The following is a 12,932-nucleotide window of genomic DNA, read 5'->3' on the forward strand; positions in this document are numbered from 1 at the left end:
ATTTTTAGTCTAACTTAATATCTTAAAAGCCGATTTATATGATGATGTTTACATTCACACTGAAATGTCTTAATCACACTTAAACTTCTTAATCTCTAGTCGGAAATACAAAGAAGAATAAAGATAAATGTGTTTCGATACAGGTAAATCTTAATTAGGATAAGAAAAGGAGTAACTTATGTTTACATTCATGGAAGATATTTGATTTGAAGGGCATGGCCTAAAAGCGTAAGCACAACACGTATGAAGTAGCATTTCGAAAGTGTCCCAAAAAACAAAGGTTTAAAGGAGAATGTTCCACTCTCCAGTGTCTCTCATATAAATGCCTCGCAACCTTTTCCGCCCTACTTTCAACACATCCCATCGTCGCCTCGCTTTCCTGCACCTGCCCGCACCCAAACCTTTCCCTACCAACCTTCCGATCTCCTCCTCCGTTATGGCCTACCGCCCCAATTACCAAGGCGGCGGCCGCAGAGGAGCCTCCTCCTCCGCCGGTCGAGGAGGCGGCCGCCGTGGAGGTGGTGGTGGTGGACGCGGTGGGCGCGGCGAGCAAAGGTGGTGGGACCCTGTTTGGCGCGCCGAGCGCCTCAGACAACAACAAGCCGAGGTGAATTCAAATCAATGTTTAAGCTAATAAGTAATTTAAAATTTTGTCAATGTTCTAAGTTTATTGTTATGGTTATCATATTATATTATTATTATGATCAGTAGTAGTGGTAGCAGTAGTAGTAATTGTTGTTGTAGTATTTGTGGGAAATAAATAGTTAGATATAGTTCATTAGCTATCTGTGCTGCTGGTGGATTATAAGTGAAGTTTCACCTCTGTAATCTACGACATTCTTTTTCCTAAACCCTAAACCTGTTTTGTCAATGCTTGAAGTTTATTATTATTATTATTTGTGGTGGTATCTTTTGTGGAAAAATAATATTTAAATACAGTTCTTTAGGTGCTATATGTGTTGTCTGATTAAAACAAGTTTCACCTTGATAATCTGGGAAATCCTTTAAAACAAATTACTATTTAAGTTTTTTTTTTCTGTTGTGTTTGATAATGGGCACTGCAGTTCTGTAGTGCTTTTGGTTAATATTTTGATCAATTTTTGTGTGTTTGCAGAAGGAGGTGCTAGTTGAGAACGAGTGGTTGGATAAGATAGAGAAGATGAAACGAGGAGGGGAGCAGGAGATGGTGATTAAGCGTAACTTTAGTATTGCAGATCAGAAAATCCTAGCTGATATAGCCTATCAGCATGAACTTTACTTGTATGTTTACTATATTCTTAATTGCTTCATCATTTGACGTGATAGTTAATCGGAACTATGATTTCAATTTTTGTATTTATGATGTTTTACTATGACTGAGGAGAGGAAGTTGTTGATAGGAAAAGGAAAATGAGCATGGACAAAACAAGGACACCTAGATCTTGTTATACACCTAGAGAGAGATAGGGATAGAAGAGAGAAAAGAGATAATGGGTAATACTGACTAGAAGAGAGATACAGAGAAATGAAGAATGTCAACTAGGTGCATACACTTCTGTGTAGGTGTTCATGTATCATTCCTCATGAGAAAATCAATGGTTGATTGGGGTGGATGACATGCAGGCATATGCAAAACAAATTGTGCCTGGTACTGGTCGTTATTTCTATGCGTGTGGGGGAAGGTTTGTAGTTAGTTGATATTCCTCGTTTTCTTTGTGAAATGGACTCTTCATTATGAACCAAATTTGTCTGTCCTAAAATGTTTTATTTTTATTCTAATATCACATGAGTTGAAGTATTTAACTTATTTCTTGTAATAGTTTCCCTTTTCTCTGGCTAATATTTGATTCCACTTTGGTGTTTGATTGTAGTTAATGTTGTTGTATGACTTAGGAATGTTCAAGTTTGGGGTCTGTTTGAGGATTAGGCTACCAAAACCATATGGCACATTCTGGAAATTTGTCAAGCCAAACTCTGATTTTTGATGAACTGAATAAAGCTGTGTACCATAAAAGTAGGTCACTGAGCAGATACAATGTGGACTAGATTTTCAGTTTAACAACTTGTAGGTTTATTGTATAGATTTTCAGCTGTAACTAACAAGGAAGCAACACATTTTAAACAAAGGTCCTGTTTATGGGATTATTTTGTTAGACACAAGTGAAATGACCTTGTGTGGAAAATTGTGGATACTCTTGGTTGGCCAAACTGCATGTAATGGTGGCCTGTCTGGGATTTGACGCTGGGATCAAGCAGTTCACAGCAGGACTTTGTGCCACTATCTCTTTGTAAATGTAGTATATTTAAATTTAAAATTGAAGTATAAACTAGTGGCTTAATTTTCCCTCCATAACTGTGGTATGGGCATTTTTTTTAGTTGTAATGAGCATTGAACCAAATGATACTGCAAACATTGTTTGGTTTGGATTTGTCTTAGTGCTGTACTTGGTCCGGCCAGTTTTTGGGCTGCCTTATGGTGCATATTGTACTTATCATAGTTGTCAATCATGCACTAAGATGGGATAGCAGAGCGGCCAACCCTGCTCTTGAGGATGTCTTTGCAGAGTGGCTTGCTGTAGCATCTGTCAGCCACTGTTCGCAGCTGATATTGCAGAAAATTGTAACCAAAAGTGGGTTTTGGCCGTTGAATTGAATGCAAAAAATACCCTGAAACCAGTATCATTGTACGGGGTGACAACCTGTAGAAACATCTATTAGTTCTTAGCCTTTCTGCTTTTCAATCTCCTTGCATTTTGTACCCTGTCGAGAGTACCTGCAGCTTCTTTTCTTGGGTGATCTATTTTTCTGAAAGAAGGGAGAGGAAGGTGATGGCTGATGGGATGGGAGAAACTTATTAGGTTTAGGATTTTGGGGTCAGTGGGTCTTAGGCATGAACTTAACTCTCTATGCTAAGCTGACTACAATTGGAAATGATTTTATTGTTTGCCTTTTTATCAATCATATATTATGTTATTATTAGACTATATGATACTCTAATATTTAAGAACTTTTAAAATATTAATCCATAATTATATATAAAAAAATATTATATAATAGAGACAAAATATATAACATCTAATAATGGTAGTATATAAACAGTAACCGAGTGAAGTTGAGCTCTGTCCCTTTCTTCCTCACTGCTTTGACTTCATTCATACGCTTGTCAGCTCAGTTAGTATATAAATAATAATTGTAGTAATTAAATAGAATTAGTATAATACCATGTAGTAACTGAATAATAACAATAATAAGCTAAATAAAGCATGATAGATAAGTTAATAAACAGAAATAAAAATATAATAAACTAAATAAAACACAATATATAATACAATAGGCTAAATAATAATAAAATTTGAATAATGTAATAATGTGAAATATTTACAACAACTTAATGTATACAAATAATATAAAAACTATTAATATATATATTGTTATGTAGTGCAAACTATGTATATGTAAAAGATCATAATAGTGGCCATCCTGCTACTACTACCCTGCTACAGCATATTCTGGGGTCGGTTGCTGCTATCCATTATTAATTACTATGGTACTTACACTATCAATATTATATTGGTATCTAAAAGTGAGGGCTAGGCAACTATAATATAACATGTAACATAAATTTTTAAATTCTTAATTGTAATTAAATTTGTGGAAATAATAATTTCTGGCATAGAATATGCTACATATACTAAACATAGATTTAATGGTACTTGTGAACATGTTGAGCTTAATCTGAATTTTCTATTTTAACTAACATCTTAATGGCTTGACTTGTACTTTGGGCAAAGAAAGCCATGCTTATAGTAAGGGGAAGATTCTCGTCGTTAGCAAAGTTCCATTGCCTGATTATCGTGCTGATCTTGACGAGCATCATGGGTCAACACAGAAGGAGGTGGCGTATACCTATCCTATTTCTACTTCTTTCTGCATGTTGAATTGTGCTAACTATGTTAAGCTTTTGGCAGATTAGAATGTCAACTGACATTGAGAAGAAAGTAGGAAATATTTTGAATAGTTCACATTCAAAGGGGGCAGCACCATCTAGTTTGCCTTCTGTGTCAGCTGACCTTGGACATAAACAATCTGTAATCACTATAAAAACTGTTTCTTCAGAACAGACTGATTCTTTGAAGGAGAAACTTAGTGTTGCACTCAAGGAAAGGCAAGAACTTGTACAGGTAGATAAGCATTTGGGAGTAATTTGATCATAATCCGATACCATTGGTTCACAATTTTGCACCAACTGTGCCAATTACCCGACTGCTTTATATTCTATTTTAAACTTACGTGAGGATTGGATATTATTTATGTACAGGCAAGTGATAGCTTGAAGGAAATGATATCATTTAGGGAGAAGCTTCCTGCATTTAAAATGAAGTCTGAGTTTCTAAAAGCAGTTCAAGAAAATCAGGTTGGCAGATATTTCTTATCTACCGTGACAAAACTAGCTTATTTACCATAGTTTATTGACTTGATTCATATAGTAAGAAATAATATCTATAGATCTTAATGGAAATTATGAAGGACAAACTTCAATACTAGATCTGTGGGTGGAGTGAATTGTGAATATGAATGATACATGGTCTGTTTAGACTGCTCTTCCTACTTTGTTTATTACTAATACTGATCCTGAATTATCATCAGTTGAAGTTATTATTGCTTTGGTTCTGCAACAGCATATAATTTGGCTTGTGTTTGCACAGGTATTAGTAGTTTCAGGAGAGACAGGTTGTGGTAAAACAACACAGTTGCCACAATTCATTCTGGAAGAAGAAATATCGTGTTTGCGTGGAGCTGATTGCAACATAATTTGCACTCAGCCTCGTCGAGTATCTGCTATTTCTGTTGCAACTCGAATATCTTCTGAGAGAGGTGAGAGTATTGGAGAAACAATTGGATATCAAATCCGTCTTGAATCAAAACGTTCTGCAGATACACGCCTGCTTTTCTGCACCACTGGTGTTTTACTTCAGCAGTTGGTAATATTTGATTCCTCTAAAACTGAAAGTATCCTGTTTTAAGATTCCAGTTCCTGTCCAAACTCGTTTATGTGTAGGTCTTTCTTCTATTGCCTCTAATTGGTACTTGCCTGAGGTTTTGATGTTCCCTATGCTATTTTTCCAATTTTTTTCTTTGGCAAGGGTGGGGTGGGGGAGGTTTGATGTCACTTATAGTAAATATAAACCCATTTTTATAAGCCACCTTCTAATAGTGTAAGCTTTTGACTTTTGCGAGAGTTGGTGATGATTTTGTATAATGGTCAGAAATTTGTTTCCTGCTATTACCATTATTTCAAATTAAAGAAAAATGAATTTCAACATAAGGTTTGTTTTGTGATCTTAGTCTTAAAAGCTCATGTAAGAAGTTAAATATAAGTTTGTAAAACTAATCATGATCCTTCACCTCGTAGTTAATGTTTTTGGGACAGTTTTTGATTGCAAATTGTGGAGTGGTGCTTGTATAGAACATAAAATAAAATTCATTCTATGAATAAAGGCTATAATAGTTAGGTGATCTAGACTGGTCTGTAACTCAATTTCTATCTTTAATTGGAAAGAGGTAAATATACTGTTGAGAAATTTACAGCCATATCATGTGATGTTATATTCTTCCTAGCAACTAGTGGCCTTGACTTGTCTTTCCTGTATTTGTTGTTTAATAGGTACAAGACCCAGAATTGAAAGGTGTTAGTCATTTGCTGGTGGATGAAATTCATGAAAGAGGCATGAATGAAGACTTTCTAATTATAATTTTACGTGACCTTCTTCCACGACGTCCAGATTTGCGTCTCATTTTGATGAGTGCCACTATTAATGCTGATTTGTTCTCTAAATACTTTGCAAATGCCCCAACTATACACATACCGGTATGCATTATTTTATATTTTATATTTCATATTATGAAGTTATTATTATTTTTTTCAATGCAAATAAAATATTCCTTTTCTATTTTATTTGGACATATGTGCCAGGGATTTACTTATCCTGTGGCAGAGTACTTCTTAGAAGATGTGTTGGAGAAAACTCGATACAGCATCAAGTCAGATTCTGACAATTATGAGGGGAATTCAAAGAGGAGAAGGAAACAACAGGATTCAAAGAAGGATCCCTTGACTGAAATGTTTGAGGCATGTATATTTGAACTATCAATCCATGTACTTACAATCTTCATGATATATAAGATGCTTTGAAGTTAAAGTATCATCTTTATTTTCTCCATACTTGTGGAATTTTAAGATGTAAGTGTTATTTGCAGATGATTTTGTTTATTGGGCAAGTAGAGTCTTGTATTTTTTAGGGACGTCAATTTTGTTGAATTATATTTATTCCCCACAAACAACCTCTACTAGCTTTTCCATTGATCTGTGTTCAATTTATGGTAGTAACAGAATCAATATGGATTTGAGGCCAAAAGATTTGCTTTCTTTTCTAGAATTTTTCTTGGAAGACCCAATTATGAAAGCAGTTCCTAATTGTTGTTGAAAGGAAGTTAGGATTTTACGAGAGATGCTGTTAGGAACCAAGAACTATAAAAGAAGAAAAGAAAGGTTTTTATTGAATAGAATGAAAGGAACAAGAAATAGGAGAGCACTCTCTCCTTCAAGGGCTTCCCCTTCCCAAAGAGCTAATGCTCAATCTACAAAAAATCGCTCTGTCCCTCCCCCTTTTCTTCTTTCTTATTTATATCTAACTAGCACCTCAAGTAACTAACTCATGACTATTCTAATTCTAACTAATTTCTCTTCTCTGTGGATCCTAACAATACACTCCCCCAAAAGTCAACCTTGTCCTCAAGGCAGTGAAGGTGTGATTCTTCATTGCTGAACCTTCTTCTCTTCATCATTAACAGATTTCTCTCCCACTTTAGACAAGTTCTGACTTTTCTTGATTTCTCGTAACAGTTCTTTGATATCAGCTTGCAGCTCTGCAAGAACCTTCTCTTGTTCACTGGCCCGCCTTTCCAATGCACTCAAACGACTTTCCATACTGTCCCTTTGCAGTAGATCCGGCAGGTCGGACCAAATTTGTTAGGAACCAAGAATTATAAAGAGAATAAAAGAAAGGTTTTTGTTGAATAGAGTAAAAAGAACAAGAAATAGGAATCACTCTCTCCTTCAAGGGCTCCCCCTTCACAAAGAGCTAATTGTCAATCTACAAAAAATCACACTGCCCCTCCCCCTCTCCTTCTTTCTTATTTATAGCACCTCAAGTAACTAACTCATGACTATTCTAATTCTAACTAATTCTGTTCTCTGTGTATCCTAACAGATTCTTTCTCTGTTAACATTGAGGGATATAATTTGACAACAGATAATTTTATTTGATTGGTGGATGTTAGTTGGGCCATTTTCTTGATTGAACTTCTTTGATGTCTGTTGACAGTTAAATATAATGTCCTGTTTCTATGGAACGCATCTCTCACCATTTTAATTAATTTTTGACAAAAAGCAGAGAGACCTAAGCTTGATAAACATTTGTGGTATAAACTTCCTAGCAAATTAAATATTTACTAGTCTTTTCTATAAATAAGTTATTTATTCTATTTCTTGTTCATTGAGATTTTCTCCTTATGTGTTGCATGCTTCTGTTACTAATTGATTCACCTCTTCCTGTAATCACAATATGAATAAATGTACCTAAGCTTGATGAACATTTGTGGTATAAACTTCCTAGCAAATTAAATATTTACTAGTCTTTTCTATGAATAAGTTATTTATTCCATTTCTTGTTCATTGAGATTTTCTCCTTATGTATTGCATGCTTCTGTTACTAATTGATTCACCTCTTCCTGTAATCACAATATGAATAAATGTACATAAGATACTCACACATCTCTGTTATTTCAGGATATAGATGTAGATACTAATTACAAAAATTACAGCTTGGGTGTTAGAAAATCTCTTGAAGCTTGGTCAGGTTTGCAGATTGATTTGGGTTTGGTACGTGTGTTCACTTTATTTTGTCAGATCAATCTGTATTTTATGAATTTAATTTATAAGCTGTTGGGCACATCTCTTTCATCTTTCTCTATTAGTCTTAGAAACTTTGTATGAATCTATCTGGTCAAGATGCATCAGATGTTTGAATTTTTTGCTGCAGATAGTGTGATAGCCTTTTAAAACAAGAAGTGTTTGGGATAATTGTGTTGTATAGTTCACCTTATGTATAACTTATTTCAACAATTGTGTTGTATGATTGTATCAGCTTAGAAGTACTAACTTCAGGGATAATTTACAACTATTAACTATGGTCGTATGATATGCTACAGTTGACTAATATTCTACCATGTGATAATGAACCTAGATTAGTATTCCAACAATCTTCTATTTGATTTTCCTCTTGCAATGAATTGTGCATTCAGGGACAGTATCCTACGTTGCTACTATTGCTCTGTTTCTTACTATTTTTTATCAAGTATGTAGCTGTACACATTTAATGAAATTTGACGAATTTTAAATGAGTTAGCAATATTATTTTCCTGATTCATTTTTCTCATGTTGAGGCATCCTTTTTAAAGTGTGCCCGTGTCATTTTATTGCTATGATATTTCAGGTAGAGGCTGCAATTGAATATATATGTCAGAATGAAGGTAGTGGAGCAATTCTTGTATTTCTCACTGGCTGGGATGAAATCTCTAAGCTACTTGACAAACTTAAAGCAAATAACTTAGTTGGAGACCCTCAGAAGTTTTTGATCCTTCCTTTACATGGATCAATGCCTACTGTCAACCAATGTGAAATATTTGATCGTCCTCCCCCAAACAAGAGGCAAGCATGTTTCTTTTGTCAATTTCATTGCATATCGTTTTTCCTTTTAGAATATGCTTGGAGAAGTTCACGAGTAGAAAGTTAACATGCTCTATAGATGAATGGGATAAAGATCAAGCCAGAAGCCAACCTACATAGCCAACCTACATATTGGACGTGGATGGGGATCTGGTGAATGCAGACTGGTTAATCTAGTTTACTTGGTTTTATTTTCAGGGATTTTCCCTGTATAAACTGTACTATTGCTAAGTCACCAAAATTCAGAAGTACCTTAAGTTAGCATCCAGTACAAAGCACTTCGTTTTTTTCATAAGAAAAGCTTAGTTTGGCAAGAAACATAAGTTGTCCTTAAAATATATTAATTTGGAGAAAGGCTACAAAATTTTCAGCATATTATTAATAATAACATGTGAAACTGAATATTATCATGCATTAGTGTTAATTTGCAGAATTTAACAGCTGATGTATGATATTATGAAAATTGCTAAAGGTTGTTTCTGGGAAAAAATGTTGTCAAAAGGTGTGGCTGTTCTTTAGCTTGAAATAACCATGGGAAATTAGGTACCTATTGAATAACCATTTATTAATTGGAGCCAGGTGCTGAGTCCATTTTAGGGGCCCTGCATGGTCTAGAGTTTAGACTCTAAACTCTTGGAAAACCCAACTTCTTGTATTGATATTTTTTTCTGCTTTGTTTTGTGCTTTACTGAATATACATCAATGATCTGTTAAGATGTGGGGTATTTTGCTCTCGTATATTTGATTTTCTCATCAGTTTAGCATCTAGGTTTTGATTGTCATTTTGCTGTTGTAGAAAAATTGTTCTAGCAACAAATATTGCTGAGAGTAGTATCACCATAGATGATGTAGTGTATGTCATAGACTGTGGCAAAGCAAAGGAGACCAGCTATGATGCTCTAAATAAGCTAGCATGCTTGTTGCCATCATGGATTTCAAAGGCGTCAGCTCATCAGGTATTGAAGTTGTTCAATATATTTTTCACAACATATTTATTGCTCTCATTGAACATAAGATTCTTCAGGGGCTGAGCTGTCAATGCTGAGTCCCTTAGTTGTTAAACATTGTATTTGACTCTAATACCCTGCTCCCCTCCCTTCCCCATTTCCAAAGATAAAAGACAGAGAAACATGCTATGTTTTACTTTTACTAATTGGTAGACTTTTCCAGAGACGTGGTCGTGCTGGTCGAGTGCAACCTGGGGTTTGTTATAGGTTGTATCCGAAACTGATCCATGATGCAATGCCTCAATACCAGTTAGCTGAAATCCTCCGAACACCTTTGCAAGAGTTGTGCCTTCATATTAAAAGTTTGCAGCTTGGAACTGTGGGATCATTTTTAGAAAAGGCACTTCAACCACCAGATCCTTTAGCTGTTAAGAATGCTATTGAACTTCTTAAAACAATTGGGGCACTAGATGAACACGAGGAGCTCACTCCACTGGGTATATTAGGCTGAATATGTTTGTCTCCTTAAGCTATAGAGTATAGATTTGGGATGTTATCTGAGGCTTAGCTAATTTTATACTTACAGGTCGCCATCTTTGTAACATACCTTTGGACCCAAATATAGGAAAGATGCTTCTCATGGGCTCTATCTTTCAGTGCCTCAATCCTGCCTTAACTATTGCTGCTGCTCTTGCTTACCGCAACCCGTTTGTCTTACCCATAAACAGAAAAGAGGAAGCTGATGCGGCAAAGCAATCTTTTGCTGGTGATTCTTGCAGGTAAGTCCATCATAGTGTACAAGAAAATTGTTCCTTTCAGGTGGTGCTCATTCAATTTTTACTGCATTGATAGTGCTCAATTATAATATTAATATATTTTTTTATTCAGTGATCACATAGCCCTTCTTAAAGCTTTTGAAGGATGGAAGGAGGCAAAGCGAAGTGGGAATGAAAAACAGTTTTGTTGGGATAATTTCCTATCCCCTGTAACCTTGCGGTTGATTGATGATATGAGGATGCAGTTTCTTAATTTATTATCTGATATTGGATTTGTTGACAAGTCCAGGGGTCCTAATGTAAGCCCCTAGTCTCTATTTCTTTTTTCATCAACTGAAATACTTATACCCTTGTTTCCCCCAGTTTAGTTTCCCTCTCTTCTGAATGTATGGCTAAATTCTGAGTGAGTATTAGGAAAATGTTTATCAAGCATAATGATGTCTTTGCAGGCTTACAACCAGTACAGTCATGATTTGGAGATGGTTTGTGCAATTCTTTGTGCGGGGCTCTACCCTAATGTTGTGCAGTGCAAAAGAAGAGGAAAAAGGACAGCATTCTACACTAAAGAAGTAGGGAAGGTTGACATCCATCCTGCTTCTGTTAATGCTGGGGTTCATCTCTTTCCTCTGCCCTACATTGTGTATAGTGAAAAGGTGAAAACGACCAGCATCTATATTAGAGACTCTACAAATATTTCAGACTATGCCCTACTTCTATTTGGTGGTAATCTAGTTCCTAACAAAAGTGGTGAGGGCATTGACATGCTTGGAGGTTACCTTCATTTTTCTGCTTCAAAAAGTGTTATTGAGTTAATAAGGGTAATGTTCCCTCTGACTTTTGCAGTAAATCTCTTATGCTTTGGCTTTATAACTTGAAGAAATGATATCACAATTGTTAATTCTTACAAAAACAAATGTATATATAGTAAAATCTGTAGCTAATTCAAGTTCAACTACTGATTTTCTAACTAAGTGTTATTATTGGATTTTATCCTCTAAAGTGCACTCCTCGCTTTAGAGGATCCTAATCCTATTTTTACCCATACTTGAGCATAACAATCTCTCTGTAATGGAATAATGCAGAAATTACGTGGGGAGCTTGACAAGCTTCTGAACAGAAAAATCGAAGAACCTGGATTTGACGTTTCTTCAGAAGGAAGGGGTGTGGTTGCCGCTGCTGTGGAGTTACTGCACAGTCAAGTCATTAGATAATTTCTTTTTCCAGGGCTCAAGCATTTTCTTCCGAGTCCTGGCATTCATTAAATATTTTTAGCATAAATTTTGGCGATTTTGGTAAAAGTTTTCATTGATTGCTAGCATATTAGTATTTATCTAGAATATTTATGTGCAATATCTGATTTCTTTGGTTAAAAGGAAAGGCCAATTATCCCTGCACCTGATCAACTAGATCAATTGTGATTTGTACCCAACACATAACACATAAAATGTTTATTTTACCATCTTCCGGATATTTATATCCACAACACAAATAAGGCTGTAAATCCGAAACTGAAATGTGTCATCCGGATATGATCATTTGTAACATAGGAAGGAATGTCTTCCTACCTATTTTTTATTCTGAATGTGAAAATCCGAAAAATGTGACAAGGACAATTTGGGATTTTAAAGAAAATGATGGGTGTAGATTGCAATTGATCTTGCGGTGGAAGGAGAATTAGCCAAGATAGGGATGGGAATAAACTGAGCCAAGATTTTGTTTAAATAGGTATGGCCTTTTTGAGAAATTCGAAGTAAAGGTTATTTTTTTAGTTTTAAATGAGTAAAGAATAATTTGTTTGTTATATGAACTTAATTTTAAAAGTTTAATACGACTGTTAGTATAACTTATTTGTTATAATAAAACATTTTTAGAAAAGGCCATCAATGTTTCGTTAAATAAATTTAATGTCACGACTTGACTTTATTTGTTGATGAACATATTTAATATTTAAAAATGGAGAAGTGTTAAATTATATTGGTATAATTTTAGTAGAGTTCCATTTCTCTCAGTCATTGTTGATCTTGTTCTAACACCCAATTTAGTGCGACCCATAATAAACATGATTAACAATTGGTTTTCTTCGCACGTGTTTTAGTACTAAAAGATAACTATGTTTTCATAATTATTAATTCTTGGAGTATTACCACATGATTTCCAAATTTTAAAGGTATTGTTAAAGGATTAAGACATTAAATTTAAAGTAATTATATAAGAGCACATCACTTAATAAACACGTCAATTTAACTCAAATCATTTTAGGCAATTTCATCCTACACCCAACTTTTTAAACCTGCACCTTACACGAAATTACACGAAATGCGAAAATTTAGAATTGAAAATAATAGCAAAAAAATTAGAATTGAAAATAATACATTATGGAAAAATAAATTTAAAATTTAGAGAGATTGTTATATTCTGAAAATAAAAATAAAAATTCTTAAA

General features: G+C 34.8%; 1 protein-coding gene across 2 annotated transcripts; it reads left to right on the forward strand.

Annotated features, from left to right (window-relative positions):
* The first annotated feature begins 156 nt into the window (after positions 1-156).
* LOC137830740 (RNA helicase family protein) lies at positions 157-11,884 on the forward strand. Of its 2 annotated transcripts, none has more exons than XM_068638247.2 (16): positions 157-607; positions 1,115-1,260; positions 3,775-3,874; positions 3,948-4,160; positions 4,298-4,393; positions 4,686-4,961; positions 5,645-5,848; positions 5,954-6,109; positions 7,829-7,921; positions 8,535-8,749; positions 9,564-9,723; positions 9,938-10,211; positions 10,301-10,493; positions 10,603-10,789; positions 10,940-11,308; positions 11,573-11,884. In XM_068638247.2, the coding sequence occupies exons 1-16, from the start codon at positions 323-325 to the stop codon at positions 11,699-11,701; spliced, it is 3,096 nt and encodes a 1,031-aa protein (XP_068494348.1). In that variant the 5' UTR covers positions 157-322; the 3' UTR covers positions 11,702-11,884. The 2 variants fall into 2 exon arrangements, with proteins under 2 accessions (XP_068494348.1, XP_068494349.1); XM_068638248.2 differs by having other exon boundaries at positions 310-607; positions 3,771-3,874.
* The last annotated feature ends 1,048 nt before the right edge of the window (positions 11,885-12,932 follow it).

The sequence above is a fragment of the Phaseolus vulgaris genome, chromosome 7 (assembly GCF_051622355.1).
Source record: "Phaseolus vulgaris cultivar YP4 chromosome 7, ASM5162235v1, whole genome shotgun sequence".
In the NCBI taxonomy this organism is placed as follows: Eukaryota; Viridiplantae; Streptophyta; class Magnoliopsida; order Fabales; family Fabaceae; genus Phaseolus; species Phaseolus vulgaris.